The sequence below is a fragment of the Hibiscus syriacus genome, unplaced genomic scaffold (genome assembly GCF_006381635.1).
Source record: "Hibiscus syriacus cultivar Baekdansim isolate YM2019G1 unplaced genomic scaffold, ASM638163v2 tig00003292_pilon, whole genome shotgun sequence".
NCBI lineage: Eukaryota > Viridiplantae > Streptophyta > Magnoliopsida > Malvales > Malvaceae > Hibiscus > Hibiscus syriacus.
In genome coordinates, this window is record NW_024061968.1 from 71165 (window position 1) to 95989 (window position 24825).

Below are 24825 nucleotides of genomic sequence, written 5' to 3' on the forward strand. Positions count from 1 at the left end.
TAAAATGATCCTTCAACGATATAATGTTGATTTGTTAAGTCCACTATTAAAAGTTACAAATTGGTCACTCAACTATTCATTATGTTCCAAACCCGTCCTTTTTCGTTAAAAATTGACGATTATCCAAGTTGGATGTTAAAATGATGACTGAGATATGATGGTCGTTTGAAATTTTGGGATTAGATTTTATTATATCATAGTTAGCATATTAACGTTTAACTCATAATACCAACAATTTTTTTACGAAAAATGACGAGTTTGGAACATAATAAATAGTCAGGTGACCATTTTATAAATTTTAATAATTGAGAGACTTAATAAAATAATATCTTATTGTTGGGGGACCATTTATGTATTTTATCCTAAAACTTTAAGGGTCTACTTGACCCACTTAACATACCTTACGTCCAAAATTGTCCTACCCAAACGCTGATGTCAATCAATAAACTTCTTTTGAATCAGCTAAGTGTTGATTGGAAACATCAAATCAAAGAGAAAAGCTGTGATTACATAAATTTGGTGTTGCATTATCTCAAACTAATTGCCCTTATCACTTGCCCTAAATAGACCTCTTAATTATTGACCTTACCTTGCACTACATTGTGTACAATTGCCCTTTGTTCCCTTCATTATTCCTCATTACCAATTTTCTTTTCACTTCAAACCCTTCATATTTTACTTATTTATTTAGGAGGGCTTGTTAGTTTTATTATGTTTTAATATATTGTAAAGTTAAAATTTAGGGTAAATTACGTGTTTAGTACTTAAATTATCAGTTTTGGTTCGTTTTAATAGTTTAACTTAAAAAAATCGGAAAAACGTAAACTCGAATTTCGAAAAATTTCAAGTAATCACTTTAAATCTAATGATTTTAGTATATATAAAGTGTAAAGAATATAAACTTTCTTTTGTTATTGAATTGCCCCTTCAAAAGTTTTATGATTAACCACTAGATTTTAAATTTTTGGTCAAATTCTTTTGTTAGTCTAAGTATTGTGTGTAAGTTGTAAATTTAATCATTATAATATGATTTTATACATTTTAGTCCTTGTACTTTTTGAATTTTGAAATTTTAGTCATGACTCAAAATATATAATAACAATATGGCAAGATTATAAGGCCTTAAAATTATGAAATTAGAGAATATGAATCAAATTTGTAATGTATGAAAGATATCGATACTGGCAGAATTTGACTTATCATATATAATATCTATCATTTGGATCATGACTGGAATTTTAAAATTAGAAACTAGAAAGTACTGAATTGAAAATTATCAGACATAGGATAAGGACTAGTAAAACATTTTACCAAAAGCATTCCTTTTTAAAGGTTAGAAAGTGGGTAGTAAAAAGAAATGTTGAATTCCTTTTCTCCTAAAGTGGAATTTGAATTAAAAAAAATTAAATTACTACTCTAATAATTTTTCTTAGCTATAACCATCGATATCTGATCTATTAATCGATCGATGTAAATTGGATACTATAGAGGCGATGACGATCTTCCCAACCCAATTTGTTCCATTTACAAATGTCAAGATTCGAACCCGAGATATTACTTAAGAGATCTAATATATCATCCAGCTAGACCAACTAATTATCGATATTACTGTTATAGTTCTATAAATTTATTTAATTAACATAGTGTAATTATATTATAATTCTCTATGTCACATTTGATAATACGAACTATAATTATACAATCAAATAAATTTAAGTTTTAAAATAATATTAATTATAAATTTTCAAATATGATAAACAAAATACGTTCACGAAATGTAATTTCATAGCCTTAAGGACAAGTCAAGGTGGCTAAACTCTTCTTGAACATCTTCACGCCGGTACCCCATGGACCAAGAACCGATCCCCTCTCTAGGGCCATAGTTCACATCTCTCCTCCCGTAGCTCATTTCTCCGGCAAACCTCCCGGCTCGACCGTGTTGTTGGAGAGTCACGACCGGTGGTAGCATACGTTGAGCACGGCTTGAACTGCCGAGACCGGACGACCCTGAGTAGTTCGAACTCGATCCCCCGTGAGCTCCAACCGACGAGCTCAACTCTCGGCTTTTCTTCGCGAGGGTTCGTTCGAGCTTGTGAGCATTTTGGTGCCCTCCGAGCGCCTGCGAACTAAAGAACTTCCGTTGGCAATAGTTACAGGAGAAGACTCTCGATTCGGTCGAGGAATTCGACAATGAGTGTAGGTTAAGTTGAGCTTCGGGGGGGCTTAAACGAAGTGAAGTATTAGGCTGATGATCCATGACATATACTCGTAAGTAGTAGGGACGGACGTAAAATTTTATCGATGGAAAAAAGAAGATCGTTGATAGGATTAGGGAGGGGGATGGTGGAAGTGTTATAAGAGGAATGAAAAGGTTTCACTGTTGGTGCAACTAGACATAGTGACTCGAGTGAAAAAGAGAGATGGACCCACCGAGTCACTGAGTTGAGTTATGTGTAGATATCTATGGAGGAATCAAAGTGTTGTCGCCTCCATTAACGGCAGCATTTCTAACCTTTTGTCGATCCACGAATATCATTTTCATTCTGGTTTTTGCCCTTCAAAATATGTGTTTGTGTGGTGTTATATCCTTATTAAATTAGATTTTTTTAAATAAAACGGGTTTCGTTAAAAAATTTCTTCTAAAATCTATAAAGAGAAAAGAGTGTCCTAGGACCTTATATTACCAGAAGAAGAATCATTGGATACAACAGACGTAATAATTTCAAGACAAACCGAATCAAAATACAAGGCATTCCCAGAACAGAGAGCCCACATAATCAAAGTATGTATATTGATGTATATAGAGATGACTATCTAGCTCAGTTGGTAGAGCACAAGTTTCTTAACCTTGAGGTCGTGGGATTGAGTCCCACGGAGGGCATTTCATAATTCGGAGGTCTTCTACGGAAGCTGCTCTCAATCTAGTGTCGGGGGCAACCTACTATCTTACCTCCCCCTTACCCCATTACATATGGGAACAAGGGATAACCAACCATTTATATTGATGTATATCTATATATTTTAGAATTAATAGAAATTGATGTCTTTATGGGTCATAGTGGGTTTTTACTAAAAAATTTAACTCGAGTCAAGTGACGAGTGTAAGATATAATACTCGATTAAAATAGATTAAAAATTCAATTTGATTCGACTCATGTCCATCTCTACTATGCTCATATGGACAAGAATAAAGTTAAGAAAACAAGTAAAAGTTGAATTACTAAATTTTAAGAGGTTAAAATGCAATTTTAATACCATATGAATTTTAAATTTTATAAGTTTTGAAGGGGTTAACTTATAAAACTACCAAATTTATGGTAGAAATGTAATTTTAGCATAGTACTAATTTAAAATATTACAACTTCTACAGGGACTAAACAACAATTTAAATAAATAGCTTGAGAATAACTAGTTTTCTTTATGACGAATAAAAATAGCTTGTGATATTGTGAAACCTTTATAATTAAGTAATCTAGCCTAGACAATGGTCGATTTGCACATGCTTTGTTCCTTCTCTCCTCTAGTTAATAATTATCATATCAATTTAACTATTCATAAAGACGAACATAAAATTTTATGTTTGAGATAAATGTATATAAATATGATAGATTAATTAATTAATTTAAATTAATAATATATATATATATAATTTAAATAAAAATTGTGAAATTTATCGAATTATTATTATTTTTAGTTGTCCTACTGGTTTTTTTTAATAATTTTGTCCTGATTAATCTAGATTTGCTCGTGTCACACTCGGAAACTTTTTATATACACAAAACTTCAAACTCGAGACCTACTTAAACAATATCAAACTTCTTACAACTCGAACCAATGGAGCCAAAATTAAATATTGGCAGGAGCTGAAATATTAAACTATTTAAGAAAAATATAAAGACTTATTAGGTATTTAAACTTAAAATTCAGCATGAACCAAGCGGCTTAAGTGATTAATGGATTGTTGTTATCCCTGAGGTCCCGAGTTCAAGCACATATGTAGGGGTATCAGCGTTCATTGTCAAATAGTTAAAAGTCTTTGTACAAATATTATCTTATATTCACCCTAAATTTAAAATAAAAAACTCAAAACTCAAAAGACAAAAGACAACTTCTAATTTGTCTAATATTTAAACTTACAATTACTTAAATTGTAATTAGACCAAAATATTGATAACACAGACTTATCATTTTTAGTTTGACCCCTATTGGATTAAATATTTAATAATTTTTTATATTTTTTAAATTTAAATATTTATTTTTACATAAACCAAAATTATATTGAATATATAAATTTTAATAGGGGTTGGGGGCCCTTGGGCCCTAAGGGAGCTCCGTCCCTGATCAAACGGTTCATATATATCTTTTAAAATTTACTATTATGTGATCATATCTATTCAGTCTGTCAACCTACGAGTAATTCTCATGATCATATATCTGACATCAATATTAAGAGTCACTATAAAATCCATCGATCAATACTAAATTTTCTTCCTCTCTCCCTACATGGAGATAGAGAACATTATTGATTATCATCCATCAACCATTAGTCGTAAATTTATTGATTATAGTACTTAATCTAAATTAAAATATTTGAACCACCTATTGTCATAATATCAATAAATTTACGGATTATATATTTTAACAATAATAATAATATAACAGTCAATGACTAAATTAATTCTTTTTTAATATTATTAATAAATTAACAAATTTTAAAATCAACATAAATATATGGTGTCCACTCATACAATTCAAGGTCAACATAACACACTTTTGAATATGATACCAAATATAAATGCTTTCATCCAACAAATATTATATAAATCACGGACCAAATTAGCTTAATGGTTAAAAGAATTGTAACACCCCTAACCCGTATCCGACCAGGATACGAGTCCGAAGTGTCACATTGACTTTTCAAAAATTTATTCGTATAAAATAGTGAGTAATTTAAAACTTTTGTACGTGTAACTTATTCAAAATATTTCCAGAACTATTCAGAGCTTAAATGTTTTTGAAAAAACCGATCAGAGCATATACAATTCAAAAACATTAATTACATGCCAACTATTTTCAATGTACAGAATACATCTAATTCAAAAGATCTTTTCTGATCTGATCTTCGGTAAGAAGTAACTGACCTATCTTGTTCCTCTTTACTTTTCTTTTCGCTTTCCAAACCTACGTGTGAAACAATCACACGCTAAGTCGATGACTTAGTGAGGCATATAAAACATATAATATTTCATATAACGTAAAGCATACATAAACATATACCATCATTATCATAATCTCTATCATTATCATTAAGAAACACACATAACATCATATGGTTCATGTAACACATTTCAAACCACTTACCTTTGATAACCATTTATAAACCCATCGTATACATATCACATTCAATATGCTTGTTTAATCACTTTATTAGCCCATGTACACTAGTGAGAACTTAAGGTATGTGAGTACATTGAGGTTGTGCACACATATGCTGTCACCACAGCTCGATCAATGTCCCGAAGGACCAGTCCATAGATTCCGAAAAACCTAGGTAATCAGTCCATATGTCCCGAAGAACATAGGTAAACAGTCCATATGTCTCGAAGAACATAGGTAAACAGTCCATATGTCCCGAAGAACATAGGTAAACAGTCCATATGTCTCGAAGAACATAGGTAAACAGTCCATATGTCCCGAAGAACATAGGTAAACAGTCCATATGTCCCGAAGAACATAGGTAAACAGTCCATATGTCCTGAAGAACATAGGTAAACCCTCGACCCTTGGCATGCCAACTATACCCTAGCTCTCATATCACATAACATGGGCATTATTATTTAACAGTTCACATTACTTGTCATTTCTCTTCTGTCACATACCACATGTATGTGTAACCATGTATTCCATATCATATCACATGTATCACGTATTGCCTATTCATATGTCATTTCATATAACATATATCATATGTGCATGTAATCATATAGATCGTATCATATAGCTTTATTCATATCACATATTCATATAAGCTCATAGCTTCTTTCACATATACATGTAATCACTTAGTTTATTTTCATGTAATTCTTTTCACTTCTCATATGATTTTATATTCATATCTCACATAGCTCATATCACCTTGCATTGTTTCATATAAACATAGATGTCATATCTTGTTCGCATATATTTTCCATATAACTCATATATCTCATAGTTCTTTCACATAGCTCACTATCATATTTTCATATCATATATCTTATAATAGATTCTTATATCATCATTTGTTTCCTTTCTACCTATTCATAATCACATATTCATATAGTTTATTATCATATCATATGGTTTATATCATCATAACATATCACATATTCACATTAACCATATAATACATATATACAATAACATGTCAACACATATAAATCACACACATATATACTTCTATTTATGAATTCATGCATTTTACTATGGAAATAGACTTGTCGCAAGTCTTATTTCCATTTAACATCATATAATACTAATATGCACTCACCTGGCCTCACTAGTCCATTCCAATCTCTTATCTTCCCTTTTTATCGATATTACTTGTCAATGATTCCGGAACTCGTTTAGGCTCTGAATCTACATAATTATACATTTTAAGACAATTATTAGATACCTACACCTTGTAATTTGATACTAGCAACTTAAACGAACTTATTAAACCAATATTTACAATTTTCCTTTAGGGGGAATCGGTTCCCTCCTGTGGGGGTATCGGTTCCCCCTGGACATTCTGTAAATTCTGATTCGTTTGAGGGGGTATCGGTTCCCCTTGAATGGGTACCAATTCCCCTTGCCCAGAAATCACATTTTGAGCTCGAAAATCACTTCATTTTCAGCTCAACACTTCATACTTCACTCCCTTTAATATTCCTAACTTTCATACACATACTTAAACCAATAAATTTTCATTCAATATCTCTTCAACTTAAAAATTCACTCTTCCACATAGCATTCAAGAATCATACCAATTTTTCCATGTTATCCAAAATTAATTCTAACACTTCATACTTCTTAATTAGATTGATGACAAGTCAAATTCATCCATAAAACTTTAACAACCATACCATATCAAAATTCCATCTTAAAACTCATATTACAAATTCCTTCTTAATTCCTTTATCTTATTGTTTAAATCCCATATAAGCTTTCCTTAAGCTTATTTAATACCCAAAGAATCAAAATCCACTTAATATTTACAGTAAATAACTATAAAAACCCAACTTATTGTAGCTAAGCCCCACGTGAAGAAGAGAAAGCAAGAAGAAGAAAGCTTCCAGATAGCTCTCTTCCAACGTTTTTCACTCTTATAAAAGGGAAAGAAAAAAATATCTTTTAAAGGAAAAAGACCATAATACCCTTAATTTCCTTTAATAATTACTAAATAACATTCATCATATATTTCCAATAATCATTGAATTATTTCATTCTTCTACTTTAGTCATCAAATTCTGAAACTTTTCAATTTAGTCACTAACCCGGTATTGCGGATGTTACAAGAATAGTTGTTATTCCTAAAGGTTTGGGATTCGAATATCAACTACTGCAACAAAGGTGATTAAGCATTCGTTATCAAATGGTTTAGAGTATTTAGAACAAATACTACTTTATAATCACATTTGGTTAATAAAAAAGGGTAAAATATAAATTTGGTAATTGAACTTTACTCATTCTCCTATTACACTCATTGTACTTTAAATCTTTTCAATTTCCTTGCTGAACTTAATACATTAGATTTTTTTTGTTACTCATTCATTTCCTCACTATCGACATTATGACATGGCTTATTTTATTTTATTTTTAATGGGTAAATTACAAATTCAATCACTGAACTTTACTCTCTCTCTCTCTCATATTTCACTCGTTATACTTTTAATTATTTTTAATTTAATCTGTAACACCCTAAATAGTGCGACACACAATCGACCAACAGAGTGCCACATGGAACCACCGGAGTGGCTTACCTAAAATTTTCTTTACTTGCTCAATTTAAACAATCATTTAGGAATACTCATCATGAAATAAAACGAACACATTTATATAAATCGGTTTACAAACAGGAGCTCCCAAAATAGTAAATCAAAATAAACATACCATCATTTAAAAATAATTTACGACTCGAATATACAAAACAGAGTTTACAAATATACATGCCCTCAAAGAAGAACTTGAGATGTACTCTTCTCTGAATCTGGTTTGGATCTAGTCTTAACAAAAGCTCCTCAACAACTCTATCTATGAATCTGCGTAAGGAAACAAATTCCAATTACTGAGCTAACTAGCCTAGTGCTACACTAACAACTAAATCATACTAAAAGTGCATCAAAAATACGTTCAAGCTATTAGATCTCATGCATCAGTTATACTCACTCTCTACTCTAAGGTGGACATCATGGTGCGACTGAGAGTTCTGCATCTAGGAGCTCACACACCCCTCAAGTCTACTAAGGATGTGGCCTGAAATCTTTACATCGGACACAAAACCCTCGACTAACCCACCCCTCGCGGGTGTCAGACCTTGCGCCCTAGTTAGTCAGTTTAAAGTGCCTCGTGCACTACCTAAGGATATCAGGATGGATTCTATACATCGACGCTGCTATCTTTACTGAGGGAACTCAGGTGTCTTAATCATTTCCCGAGCATCAATCAAGACTAGTCTTATATCACCCTAATTGATCTCGTTTCTATGTGTAATTTAGCTTTATTATTGTTTTCACTTGTAGTCATGTTTAAAGGTAATTAGTATGTTTTGGGAAACCTCATTTGCACCTTAAAGTCTCTTGGTTATTAAAGCCCAAACTAATACGCTGGTATCGATATTGGCCTTGCAGTATCGATGCTGCCTCTTAAGTATCGATACCCTAGTTTTAATCTCCTTGAAAGAAAAGGGAAGTATCAATACTCATATAGGGAGTATCGATACTTGGACCCTGGGTATCAATACTCCCTAGAGTACCAATACCAAAATGGCATTCTAGAAAATCAGTATCGATATCAAGCATCTCGGTCTCGATACCGAACCCTCAGTATCGATATTCCTTCAAAGGATATCGATAATGCCCTTATGAACTCTAAACTTTTTATGCTTGAAACAAAAACGATATAAATATTATTCTCCAAGTATCAATACCCATACTCGAAAATGCCCTATTTGGTCACTCAAACTCACCCACATTTTTATTTTGAGGTTCCCCAATGTTGTTAGTGTCTTATGTGAACATAAAGGGTCATATACAAGGCTTTAAAACATACTAGAACACTAAAACACAAAAATTACCTTGGAAATGCTCATGATTCTTTAATATCATCTTTTATGCTTTCTTGCATTTCTAAAGACTCGTTAAAATTATGGAGGAGTTGTGAGTGTGTTACCTTGAATGTTTGATTGCTAAAAGCCCTCACATCAACCAAGGGATAACTTCTCATTTCCTCTTGCTCTAGAGCTCTCCCCCACTTCTTTCTCTAATCAAAGATGATAAAATGGATTACTAAATTAACTAGAGAATTGGATTAAGATGGGATCACTTCATAGAACTTGAATCTATCCATAAACCACCTATAATCCGTAAATTCTCTTAAACCTTCCAAAAACCCATTTTGGAAACTATGGCTAAAAACTTACAAAATGGAGATTAATTTAAAGTTTGAAGGATGATGATTCACATTCTTACCTTGGCTTAACCAAACTAAAATTGAAATGCTTGGGATCTCTACTTGGGAAAGGAAGAGGAAAATAAGAAATTGAAAGAAGGAAGAAGAGTGTTTGGTGAGATATTTGGGGGGTGGTTCACGTAAAACACATATAATAAGGGAAGGGGTTTTCAGCTTTCAAACAACAATGGGAAAATTGCACCTTAAGTCCCTCCACTTTCCATTTCATAAAATACCATCACCTTTCATAAAACTTTTGGGCCTAACTCAAGCCCAATTTCAACTAAACTTGGTCCAAACTATTTTAATAAATCCTTTGGGCTCATATTATGGGTTTCAGGTTGACCTGAACTACTAACTCGGAATTTGGGGTGTTACATAATCAATTAACTTTATGCATCAGATTTTTTTGGTCACTCCTTTGTTAACAACAACAAAAAGCCATGTCTAAACGTAAGAAACGGATGAATGACCAAAAAACCTAATTTACTAAATTCAATGAAGAACATGAAAAGATTTATCGTACGGTAAGTGGAATAGAAAAAATAGTAAAAATCAGTTACCAAATTTATAATTTACCATAAAAGACAACAAATACTATTATATAAATACTGTCCAAGTGTTGATAAATCAACAATTGACAAGAAAGTAATCCGATAATTAATTGGGCGGTCGAGATTCGTAATGACGTACGCAAGAGACATGAAATCCAACCTTAAGACATCCTTTGATATTGTCTCTTAGCTTTTATGTCCAATCAATCACATGTCTCGCTAAATCAATTCCCAAATACTTTCATATTCAACCTTCTTTCTTCCTTTTTAAACATGTGTTTCCTGTTATCATCTAATTTACATTTTAGTATCACAATTTAATTTTTTTTTTTCAATTGTAATATCTAGGGGTGTCTATAATTCAGTTAAAACTAAATTAATTGATTGAATCGAAATTTTGGTCGGTTAATCGATTAGTTAATTTTTTTTGTTCAATCAGTTAATAGTTAATGGGTTTTTTCAAGCTTCAGTTTAGATTAAATCGATTCGAAATCGGTTAATTAATCGAGTTAGTCGAAATTATTAAATATTTAATATATTATATATTATTTAGTTTTACGGGTGTTTAAACTTCGGTTTTAACCGAATTAACCAACCGAATTTATTGAATAAACTAAAAATATTTAATATATAATATTTATATATTATTTATAAATTTCGGATAATTCGATTAACCGATCAATTAACTGAATTTAGTTCGGTTCAGTTAATTTTAAAAAAAAATCGTTTCGGTTGACGATTCGATCAATTTATGATAGTAATCAAGTTTTTTCCTAAAACTAAAATTTCTCTTTTCACAATTCGATCAGTTGTTGTCTTTTATTGGGTTATTTTATTGATAGGTGTTCGTATTCACTCCAAATGTATTATATTTTAGTTATGATAAAGTCGTCTATCGATATGTTGTTATGTGTTATAATTACGTTAGTGTTTATGATATTAATTTTCTCTTCTTGTTCGTATCTTTTATTTAATTTTTTTTAATTTTTTTGTATGATCTTATTTTATAGAATAAAATAATTACATTTTAAAATAACTTAATTTTGTTTATAAGAAAATTTAGAGTTTAGATTTAGAGTTTTCTAATTCATATTCTTAATCTTGAGATTAATGTAATCGTACCTTTAGCATATATTATAATGAAATCAATTTTAATCACTGAAATTACTTGAATTCTAAATCTAAAAAACGATACTCTCTCCGTCCAAGTGTCCCTTTTTTTTTTTAAATTGTCCCATTGAAAAAAATCAAAACTTTTACTAGGCACATTTACCTTTCTATCCTTTTTTTAGTTTCTCAACAAAGTAAAATTTAACTTTTGAAGGATAAAATTGTCATTTTAATTTTTTACAACGCATCTCTTACACAAATTTTTTCTTAAAACTACGTTAAAAGTCAACAATGGACACTTAAAATGGGACAAAATGAGTATATAATAATATTATATTTTAATTTCAACATTAACAATCTTTTTTTCAACATTTTAACCACTTAAAAATTTGTGTATTCACCACCTAAAGACTGAAATTTTTAAATCTACACACCTATATGGGTATATTCTTAAATCTACCCTTACACCGACTACCTAATTAAATATCCACCTCCCATCTCGTACCTATCTGTACTCGCCTATACCCACTAATTTAATATAGAATAAAATATAGTATTCAATTATAAAAATGTTTATACCTTAACATTTAGTTAAATTACAAGTCATGTCCTATAAAATCTTAAGATTTACATAATAGTCTCTAAACTTATACCTAAATTCATAATGGTCCAAAATTTATATGGTAGGTAGTTAGTGGGCGAGCGGATGCAGGGCGAGCAGATGTAGGGCGGGTAAGGTCTTAAACCCATCACCTATCCAGTACCCACGGCAGTTATGAATTCTTACTTCCACACCAGTCCACTACCCACTAAACTTATATCCATCATCGCCTTAGTTGGAGGGGATACAATTCAAAATCAACGAAATTATATTTGTCTGTCATTCTTATTATTATTATTATTTTGTTTATTTAGCAAGGATAATGTAGGTGGCAGACATAAAAGAGTACACAAGTTGACCCTAGAAATTGGACCGTCGTCGGATGTTGAAAAGCAAATGTGCGGCATTGTGGTTGTTTCATTGGCAAAAGGTTAACCTCTTTGCTCTTCTTTTTCTAACCACTCTCTTTGTAGGAAAGCACTCATGTTCTTGAAGTGGGTTGATATGCATATTCCAAACAAATTCCTCTTGTTATTTCATGTGACGACCTTGTTGAGGAAGACCCAAAACAACCAAAATTTTAAAGTTAATAAATTGATCGTTAAACATGTCGAACATGTCCAATTAATAATATTGTTAGAATAATCGATGACTCTCGTCTCGATTATCATCGAACATAACAGAACACACATATGTATCGAATATGAATATGATTACATCTTATATAAATAAATTCAACTATGATCTAAAGAGTTGTATTATCCGACGTAATAGATATCAACAACTCATATGGTCCTTATATAAGCAAAGCCTAGAAGTAGAACGACTAAAGAACTAGGGACTTGTGGGGATGAGATGGGATCCCACATCGAATTGGACTCTGTATGTCTGGTTTTCTTTAGGTTAAATTCTACTAAAATTGTCCTTATACCGTCTCTATTTTATTTTAAACAAGATTAAAAATTTAAGTTTTGAAAAAGTATAAGGACTAAAATTGAGTAAACTAAAACATGTGTACTAAATTCACAACTTTATGCATAGTACATGTACTAAACATAGAATTTGACCTTTTTCTTTATGGTGTGCTTTACTTTATGATTTATTATACAAATTGATATCTGAACTCGATAAAAAAATAACTAATATCTGAATTTTTTTATCTCTAATTGATATTGAAACTTAACTTTTTTTCCAAATTAGTACCCTTTATTTTCTCAATACTCAAAATAATTATTGACATGATACTGACCAATTAAAATAATAACATTATTTTAAACTCACCCTAAATAGTTCAAGCACGTATGCAGGGGTATGAGCGTTCATTGCTAAATAGTTGAAAGTCTTCGTATAGATATTACCCTATATTCACCCTAAATTAAAAAAAACTCAAAACTCAAAAGACAACTTATAATTTGTATAATATTTAAACTTACAATGACTTAAATTGTAATTAGACCAAAAATTTGATAAAACGGACTTATCATTCTTTAGTTCGACCCCTGCTTGATTAAATAGTTAATCAAATTTTATATTTTTTAAATTTAAATATTTATTTTTACATAAACCAAAATTATATCAAATATATAAATTTTATAAGAGGTCGGGAGCCCTTGGGCCCTAAGGGAGCTCCGTCCATGGGGATTTAGGCTTCCAGGGGTCTGAATTCACGTGGAATTGAGGCCATGCTTTTGCTCGCCTTGACCGTGTTCTCCATAATAGTTATTGGAACGACCACTACCCTGAAACTGTTGTCCAACACCTCCGTATGCACTCTGACCATGAGCCTTTTCTCCTCCACATTGTTCATAACCCAATTATCAATCGAAACCGCCAATTCTGGTATTTCTCTTGTTGGTTATCTCATGAAGGCTTTGATAGAATGGTTTTGGACAATTGGAAGTGTAACACCTTAATCCGGTCCGCCCCGAAGATCGTACAGTTAAAGTGTTACAAGGACAACTGAAGTGACTAATCCAAAAATTTTCTTCAAAACATTTGTAAAGCGTTAATAAATCATTCACCATCGTATGAAATAAAACATCATAAATTAAGGTTTACAAATACGGGGAGCTCCCAATACGTACAAAACACAAATATTGAGCTTTAAATCAAAACAGAGTTATAAGTTGAATTAATACAAGGTCCACATAAATACATGCCCTTTAACAGACTCAAGACATAATCTGAGAAACGATTGATCTAGAATGTATTTGTGCGATAGGCTATCGTCAATCCTTTACTGACCTGCGCATGGAAACAAATTCTGAACGCTAAGGTTTCAAGCTCAGTGCCACGATAATAACTATGTAATACTGCATGCATTCATTACATGAATATGTCGGTGTGTAAAGTCATGGGTATGCAAAAGTATAATATCAATTCTGAGGTGGGTCTAGTGGTGCGGTCGGAGGAATTTTCTGCATCTCGGAACAACACCCTAGCCTACGTTGAATACTCGAGGGTCTCGGGGTAAGAACCGGAATTTTACATGCATATGAAGCTTACATCCCTAGCCCACATGTAGGCGCTCGAGCATTGGGCGCGATCCGGAATTTTATGTGCATCAGATACGTACCCTGTAACACCCTAGACCAGTATGACACACAGCCGACCGATGTAGGATGCCACATGGAACCAACAAAGTGGCTAACCAACTTTAAACTTAATTTCACATTATTTAAAACGACCATTATAACCAATCATAAAATAAACTTAAATAAAAAAATCATCTTTTCACTGAGGAGCTCCAAAATAAAATATTTACACTTCAAAAATATTACAGACCAACTTCATCACTGAAAAGCTCAAACTATCAAGTCTACTAGTATAAGGTCTACTACTATATTTTCTACTATTTGTTCTGTTCTACTAGCCCACTCCTTGAGTGTTGGATCTTGTGCCCAAGCTAGTCTGCTTTAAAAGTTCTTTAGAGAATATTCTCGAATACTCACTCTCTAAGTTATGGTAGACATCATGGTGCGACTGAGGGTTTTGCATCTCGGAGCTCGCACACCCCTTTAGCCTACCCTGGATATGCCCCCGGAAGTCTTTGCATCGGAAACCATACCTCTGACTAACCCACTATTTCTTCTAAATAGTGTTAAGGCCTCAGAAAACATAGTTAGTCAGAAGGGCCTCGGCCCTACCTAAGGATATCTGGACTGAATCTATACTTTCAACTCTGCTAGCTTTTCTAAAGGAATTCGGTTGTTCTGGTCGTTTTCCCGAGTATACAAACAGGGCTAGTTTTATTTCTCCTAACTTTAACTTGTTTCTACGTTTGAAAAAAAATATCTTATCATTCTCACTTGTAGTCTTATTTGATTATATAAAGAAGTGTTGTGGTACCTCAAGTCTAATTCCCTAAAAAACTAATATTTTTCCCAAGACAGACTAAAAGTAGTGATACTATCCCAAGAGTATCGATACTCCTGCAAAAATTTCGATACTTTATATAAGTACCGATACTTTTAAACATTTTGTTCTTCCCAGATTCAAAACTTTTTGGGAGTTTCGAAACTTTGACCCAAAGTTTCGATATTCTTGAAAGAGTATTGATACTCTTGCCCATAAACTCACGAATTTGCCTAAAACGAAGAACAAGTATTGATACTCTACCTGTAGAAGTCATAAAACAAGTTCGAAAAACTATACTTCTCAATCCTAAATACCTTAGTGAGGTCCCCAAATATGCTTAAAGTTTTATTTGATCAACAGGGGTCATAAATGAGGCTTATTAACATGCTTATAACATCAAAAGAACAATTTACCATGGAAATTGCTAAACATGCTTTAAACTTAACTTTCTAACACATCTCAACTTTCAATGAGCTACACTTGGTATGAGAAAGCTATAAGTGTGTTACCTTATTGCCTTGGCTGCTAAAACGCCTCTTGAATCAACTAAGATTTACCTTACCTTCAAGAAAAACCCATTTTTGAAAACAAATTCTAAAACTTACAAAATGGAGCCTAAAACAAAGTTTGAAGGATAGAGAGAAACATTCTTACCTTAGCTACAACAAACTAAGCTTGAATCCTTAAAACTTTGCACTTAAGAAATGAAGAAGAAGATAGGACCATCTGGTGAGAAAATGGTGGGGTGGTTCGTGTAAACATGATATAAAAAAGGGGAGGGTTTTCAGCTTTAAAACAATAAGGGAAAATTTCACTATTAGCCCTTCTACTTTCTCTTACATAAAACACTTATCACCTATCTCCCAAACTTTTAGGCCCAACACAAGCCCACTACCACTAAACTTGGTCCAACTGATTTATGAAGTCTTTTGGGATAAACTTTAGGTCTCGAGTTGACCCGAACTACTAACCCGAGATTCGAGGTGTTACATACCCGACCAACTTACTCCGTCGAGTCTTGAGGCGTCCATGCCTAGCTGACAATTGAAGTGCCTAACGCACTAACCGACTCCATCCAGATATCACATCATAAAGGACGATTGTCATACTGCTAAAGTAACTCAGGTGTCCTGACTGTTTCCCGAGCATCGCACAATGACTAGTCTTATGTTATCCTAACTTGTTTGGTTTCTAGTTGTATTTATAGTTACTTTAGTTGTTTTCACTTGTATTCGTGTACTTAAGGCTTTTATAACCCTAAAACCCCAAATCCAAACACTTAAACAAATTGGGTTAATTGTCAATTCATGATTATGGTATCAGTATTGTGCCAACAGTATCGATATTGACCCTTGGGTATCGATACTCACCCTGGATATCGATACTGAAAATAGATTTGATGTTTATCGATACTCATATGAGAGGGTATCGATACTATCCGAGTACCAATACCAAAAATGGCTTCGATGTTTTAAAAAATACCTTAGTATACCCCTATTGGGAGTATCGATACTCTACCCATGTACCAAAAAATGGCTACTAGAATCCTTTAAGTGGCCTCGGTATGGATACCACCCTGTAAGTATTAAAATTGAACCAACAGTATCGATACTTCCTTCCCAAAACACTCTCATTTTACATTGATCCGTGAATAGTATCGGTATTGTTCTTCTAGTACTGATACTGGTACACATAAATGCCTTATTTTGGACACAAAAATGTGGCCTAACTTCACCCATTCGTCCTATGAAGACTAGTAAACATTATTAGAGTCTTATTTGAGGTTTTAGGGGTTAAAATGAGTCACCTTTCATGCTGAAAAAATCAAACATGGAATTTACCATGAATTATTCATGCATGCTTCATGAACTTAACTAACGATTTATGCACATTTAATGATCTACATGTGGTATGGACAAGTTAGAAACTTGTTACCATGTTACTAGGTTGCTGGAAAACATCCCCAAATCATCCAAGGACTGATTTTTCTTGCCTATTGCCTCAGAGCTTTCTCCTTTCTCTTAACTAATAAAGATAAAGGAAATGAGTTGTTACCCCACTTTGGAACTTTGGGTAATACTAGAAAAAAAATTCTATAACTCAAATCTCTAAAAACGGACTGAAATCCTAAGGTTCTATAAACTCCACTAAAACCCACCTTTGGCTAACACAATCAAAACTTGCAAATGTGGGCTTGAATTGAATCTTGGAGGGAGTAGATTATGGTTCTTACCTTGGAAGTTTCAAAGGATGCTTGGAATTCTTAAAGTTCCAAACATTGCTTGTGCTTGGAGAGGATAAAGGAAGATGAAGAAGTCGAAAGGATGAGACAAAGGTTGGATGAAAAAGAGGATGATAATTCATACGTGATATCATCCCAATTAATGGGATTTCAGCTTTGATTTGAATAAATGGGTTATTTACTCATTTAGTCCTTCATCCTTTGGTTCATGATTAAATGCATCATTTTTACCTTCTATTGGGTTTATCCAAGCCCAAACTAAAACCAACTTGAATCAAGCCTTTCATAAGCTAAGGGAATTTATTCTAAATCCCGTTTGGATAAACTCGAAATTCCTAACCCAAACTTTGGGGTGTTATTGTAAGTCAGCTCCATCCTTGCTGAAAATGTCTTGAACTTCACTAATACTGCTGAGACTTGGATAGGACTATTTTCGGATTCATTGGTACCAAGAAACGTATCATTACTGCCCGTCTCCAAGGGTCAACACGCTCTTCATTCTCGTAGATAGGCTTTCCTCACTAATCTCGAGTATGAGTTGCAAGATGAACTTGAGCGCCTGCTTGATTGATCAAGAGGAGTTAGTCTAGAAACAAAAATCGTGCTCTGATTGGATTAACTATGGGGACCGTAACACGAAGTATTTTCATCGAAAAGCTACTCACTGCAAACTTAAGAATAGAATCTCGGTTTTAAAAATTGGAGATGGAGAATGGTGTTGTGATGATGACAATCTTAAGAGCGAAGCAATCTATTTCTTCAAATCTATTTACACTGGCACTGCAAGCTGCAATGGTGTTTTTTCAGTATCTTCTTGTTTTCCCATTCTGTCTGAAGCTGACAAACTCTTTCTCGAGGGCCTACCTTCAAATGAGGAAATCAAGAGCACTTTATAGGCCATGCCTTCTTTGAAAGCCCCTAGACCTGATGACCTTCATGCTGAGTTCTTTTAGTGATAATGACACGTGGTAGATGACTCGATTTGTTGCATGGTTCATAACATTTTTAATGATGGCTTAATCTAACCATGCATTAATCGCACAACCGTTGTCCTTATCCCGAAGATTAACACCCTTCAGTCCTTTGCTGACTTTCGTCCCTTCAGTATGTGACCCGTCCTCTATAAAGCTCATTACAGAGGTCATTGTCTGCATACTCTAAAATATCATGCCCAAGTTGATTCACCCTTCCCAAACTAGTTTCATCTCTGGCAGGTCAATCGACCCAACGCCTTTTGGGTTCAAGCCTTGAGATAAAAATATCGAAAGAATATGTTGTGTCCCCTTTCGATTGCTCGCCCAGCCTGCTCTCCACTCTGGAGGGCCCATTCCAGCTCGTGGACTACCCTCCGTAATAATCTGATTTGGCTTCTGGGTAATGGTGATTCTATTGGCTTTTGGGGATAACCACTGGGTTCCCTCTCTTGGTCCTTTGCGTGACCATGTCACTCAAATAAGCACTCCCCCTCCCAGTCTGTTAAATCTCGTGAAGAATGATGGTCATTGGGATGTTGAGAAACTTGCCTCTTTGTTGCCCTCTTACATCGTTCCCCATGTCCTTGGAGTTAAGCCTCCTGCCTCATCGTTCCCTCCACTGCAGCTATGCTTGGTCTGCTCATTTTGCTGCTACTTCTACTCCGACTATCATGGCCCCCTCTCCACGTACTACTTACCCCATAATGTGGAAACGGCCTCATGACAATTAGTGCAGCCTCAATACTGATGCTACTGTCGACCATGTAAGTTGGTTTACCACTGTAGGGGGTCATTCGCTCCAAGGATGGATCTTGGCTCCTTGGCTTCCACCGTCCAATCGGTATTGCATCGCCATTACAGGCGAAGCTTTGGGGTCTATTCATTGGTCTTTAAATGACCCCTATGTCGAGTGTAGTCTTCTTCTTCTTCTTCTCCAGCCAATCACACTCCTCCGTGATCGAAGCTGGTGTACGAATTTCGCATGGATTCCCCGCGAAGGCAACATGGTTGCTGACGGCCTTGCCAAGCTTCCCCGGCCTCGGGTTTCCGAGACGATCCTCTTTGACGCTCCTTCGGCTCAGATCAAACCTCTTGCGAAGAGAGACATCACTGGACTTCCTTATATCCGGTTCTGTAACCAGCTACTTCTCTCCTTTTCTACTCAATAAATAATAGAGATCACGTTGCGATTTCAACTATCGCAACGCGAAATGGAAAATCGCAACGCGATCTCCAACTATCGCAACGCGAAATGAAAAAACGCAACGCGATTTTCAACTATCGCATTGCGATTTTGTTGGTCATTTTCGCAAATCCAAAAAAAATTAGTCAAAATCGTATATTATCTAAGATTTTTGGTCACTGAAGTTATTTTCTCTAAATAATAATAACATCATTAAATGATACATATAATAATTTAATTAATTATTGAAATACCACACATCAGCTTAATAATTCATTCTAAATTTATATACTAATTTAAAAATTCTTTTTAAATTCATATACTGATTATATATATATATATATATATATATCAAATTCTAGTACCAATTTATAAAATAAACATTAGCTTGTAGCAAAAATGTCAATGAGCTGCCAACATCTTGTATTAAAGCATGAAACCCTGGACTTCCACATGAATAATGGTACAATAATTTATTATTTGTTTCAATGCCGTCAATATTAGGATGACTGGTGGGTATAATGTCATAATTCCGTACCATATGCGTTTTAATTGAAGGAGGAATAGGTATAAGTTTAGTGGATAGTGGACAAGTGTAGATGTAAAAAATTATACCCGTCGTGGGCAATGGGTAGGTGATGGGTTTGAGACCTTCATCTTCCCACCCTACATCTATCCGCCAACTAATTACTCATTATATAAATTTTAAACTATTATGAATTGGGTTAATTATCCCAATCATACATGAAGTATATCAAATTCTACAGTTTCATACATAATGTTTTAAAATCCTCAATTTCATACATGGTGTTTTCTTCTGTTAACGGTTTTACCCACTTCCGTCACAGAAAGTGACGTGAAACCCTGTGACCACTAACAAAAAGACAAGTAGCACTTTACAGAAATATTTTTTATATTTTTTTATTTTTTTAAAACAAAACTCATTTCCCTTTACTTTGACAAAAACATATAACACATATTTACACCGGTGTAGGCCAATAAAATAAAAAATATAGCACTTAGCACATACTTACACTAGCAGAAAACATTTTGTCAAATTGTTTTTGTTAAAATAAGAGGAAATGAGTTTTATTTTAAAAATATTTAAAAATATTTTTTAGAAAATATATATATATATATATATATATATATATATATATATATATATATATATTAAAAGTGTCGTGTTATTTTGTCAATGGTCACAGGTTTTATGTGGGCAGGTGTGAATTTGAGAATGTACCCACGTGGGCAGGTGTAGATTTAAAAAAATTATCCATCATGGGTGGTGAATAGGTGGTAGGTACGAAAATATTATACGAGTATGAGAATGAGGTCCACTTTATAAAACTAATAAACTTTACACTAATTTATAACCACTAGATTTATATAAATAAATGGCTTAAATTTAATTAGAATTATAACCTATAAATAAATATTTCTTTAACTCACGGTAAAATATAGAGAGGGAAAGAGAATTCACTTTATAAAAACTAATAAACTTTACACCAATTTATAATCACTAGATTTGAATAAATAAATTATTTAGATTTAATTAAAATTTATTAACCATATATTTATTTAACTCATGGTAAAATAATATTTTTTTAGAGTTAGGGTTTAGGTTTTATGCTTTATGATTTAGGATTTGAGATTTGGAGTTTGAGGTTTGAGATTTAAGATTTTGGGTTTACTGCGAGTTAAAGAAATATTTATTTATGGGTTATAAATTTTAATCATATCTAAATCGTTTAGTTATTTAAATCTAAATATTATAAATTAATGTAAAGTTTATTAATTTTAGGGTAAACTATAGAGTTGGTCACTTTTTTTTCATTTTAGTTAAGACGTGGTCACTGTGACGTAGATGTCGTGAGTTAGATGATGTGGCACGTTAGTAAAAATATTTAATTTTTATTTTAACCCTTAAACTTGAGATAAATTATTAATTATGGCTCTTTTGTAAACCCAAAATAATTCAGGGATAAAGTATCAATTTACCCATTCTTCCTATATGTTTATCAACAAACTCGAAACCTCCACGCTTCACCCCCTTCCACGACGACGACGGGGATGTTCACGCCGATTGGGTTTGTTTCGTAAGATGTCGGGGAGTACATGGATAGTGACAGTGAGACCTAACAGTGACTGGATTGGTCAGAATTAGTTGATAATAGTGTGGTGATTTTGAGTTCTCCGACAGAACTTTGACGAGCTTTCCACGTCGAACGACAGTGGTTCATGGGACACTCTCAACGGGGTTTTGATCGTTGTGATCAGGCGCTCACAATAGCATCGACGGTGACGGTCACCCGCGATCGAATGATGGCAGGGGATCGATAGAATGGTGACGAGAGTAAAATGAAATTTGGGGGGGTTTGATTTTAGGGATTTTTTTAGGGATTTTCCATTTCTGAATTGAGAATAAAATATAAGGGGGGAAAGGGTTGATTGATTTTTATCTCTAAATAATTTTGGATTTACAAAAATACTTATAATTAGTAATTTATCTTAAGTTTAAGGGTTCAAATAAAAATTAAACATTTTTATTAACGTGTCATGTCATCCAACTCACGGTAACTAACGTCTCAATAATCACGTCTTAATTAAAAACGAAACAAAAGCGACCATGTAATGACGTTTCTGAATCGAGTGACCATAGGTTAAAAAAAATGAAACAAAAGTGACAAACTTTAAAGCGACCATGTATTGACATTTCCACATGAATAATGGTACAATGATTTATTTGTTTGTTTCAATGCCGTCAATATATACTTTATCATATTTTTTTAAATTTTCTAATGTTTGCTCGGAAATTAACACATGTCTACAAATAAATTAATGGAAGGAAATAGAGAAAGAAAGGTTTAATCTAGTTTTAGTCCCTATACCATGTTGAAGTTTGAGATTTACTCTATATACTTAAATTTGATATTATTTGGTTCATCTACTCTTATAATGTGATTAGTAGGTCCCAGTTGATAAAACGATTCATTATTAGCGTTAAACTATGTAATTTTTTTGTTTATAACTTTCTTACAATAAAGATAGTCTGATTAATTTTTTTCAGAAAAAAATCATATATTTCTTATATAATCATCAGTATCTGATTTATGAATCAATCAATTCAAATCGGGTATAGAAAAACCCTTTATGTGAAACAACTCAATTTATTTCATTCACGATCATAGAATTTGAACCTCATACATTATTTAAGAGACCTAACGCCTCGTTCCACTGAATGAATGAGTAATTAGTAAAAATGCATATACTTCTACTATAATTAGTGGCGGAACATAAGCAGGGCTAGTGGGGGTCATGTCTCCGACCCCAAAATTTTAAAAATTATAATTTGGACCCTTTAAATTAAAAAATAATTTGGTCCCCCAATATTTTTTAAAAAAATTCAGATTAAACTTTAAAACTTTTAATGTTCTTAACTAAATATCCTCCCATATTTTAAAAAAAATCTTATTAAGCCTCTCAAAATTTCAAAAATTTTAGTTTGACCCTAATATTTTTGGAAAAAATATAAATTAAATCCTTCAAAACTTTTGAAAATTTTAATTTAAACTTCCAAATATTTTAAAGTTTTAAGTTACCGACTATAATAGTTAATGATGCTATTAATTTAGACCTATTAATAACATTATAAAAGTATAATAAATTAAAACAAAAGATTAAATCTCAATTTGAACATATTAAAGGGACTAAAAATATAATTAGATCAGGATAATAAAATAAAGAAAATGGTAGTTAAAGTGGTGGTTAAGTGATGATGTTAACATCTTTCCTTCCATTCATTCATTTATTAATCTACATTTCCCATTGTTCCACATTAATTCATTAAGGGTAAATTACATCATATGTCGTTGAATTATGCTTAAATAATCATTTTAGACATTAAAATTTTTAAAGTTATAAAATAGTCAATAAATTTATCAAACTATTGCAAAGTAGTCACTACAATGTTATAATAATTGTAAAAAATTGATAAATTATATATATATATATATATATATATATATATTGTAAAAGTTTGATAAATTTAATGATCATTTTATAATAGTTTGATAAATATAATGATGATTTTATAATAGATCAATAAATTTAATGATAGTTTTATAACTTTTGAAAATTTAATGACCTTTAATATACTTCATCAATTTGATAGGATGTGGCAATTAGGGGTGTAAATGAATTGAGTTTGAACGAACAATGTTATGTTCATGTTTATTAACTTATTTTTAAAGGTGTTCATAATTTATTGTTTGTGAATATGTTCGTTTCATGTTCGTGAACGTGTTCATTTAGCGGTCACAAACATATTCGTTTAGTGTTTGTTTAATGTTTGTTTTTGTGTTCAACTTTTAGTTTTACCCTTTCATTTGCAAGCTAAAGAAAATAGTAAAATTACGCCACTAGTTCTTAAACCTTTTAGAATTCACAATTTAAATTTAAAATTTTACCATGTGTTCAATTTAGTACATACATTCATCAATATTTAAAATGTAAAAAAATAAAAGGAAAAGGAGAACCGGATAAACGAGCTTGTTCATGTTCATAAATGAACGAGCTCATAAATGAACTTATAAACGAACTTATGGATGAACTTATAAACGAGCTCATAAACGAGTTTGTTTGTGAACATAAACGAACCGAACACACATCTATTTGTGTTCATCCGTTTATTAAATGAACATAAACTTTTGTTCATACTCGTTTATTTAACTTAACAAACGAACGTTATACGAATGATTCACGAAAAATTCACCAAACGCTCTGTTCATTTACACCCCTACTCGCAATTATTCATGTCAAAATATATGGTGGGTCTGTTTGAAGTTATTTTGAGTAAGATTTACTTTTAGTTGGAATATGATTCATATTGAAGCTTTGTTGATGTACAAATTTGTAATTATTTGGTGAAATTCTATGCTTAAATTAATATTTTTCTATTTAGATAAAATGGACAGGTGAAAATAATATAAACTACCAACTTTCATGAATGTCATTTTTTTTTAAATTTTAGGTACTAAAACGAACTAAAACTGATAGTTTATGTATTAAACACGTTAAATTTTTAATGGCATGATAGTAAAATGAAACAAAAACTA

General features: G+C 32.5%; 1 protein-coding gene across 1 annotated transcript; it reads right to left on the bottom strand.

Annotated features, from left to right (window-relative positions):
* Positions 1-1707: 1707 nt before the first annotated feature.
* LOC120175752 (zinc finger protein 2-like) lies at positions 1708-2525 on the bottom strand. The gene has a single exon (XM_039182316.1). It carries the CDS (start codon positions 2255-2257, stop codon positions 1784-1786), a length of 474 nt encoding a protein of 157 aa, XP_039038247.1. The 5' UTR covers positions 2258-2525; the 3' UTR covers positions 1708-1783.
* Between the last annotated feature and the right edge of the window lie 22300 nt (positions 2526-24825).

Bases quoted from the DNA above. Each gene is read 5' to 3' on its own strand.
- LOC120175752 (XM_039182316.1), bottom strand. From the start codon at position 2,257: ATGGATCATCAGCCTAATACTTCACTTCGTTTAAGCCCCCCCGAAGCT.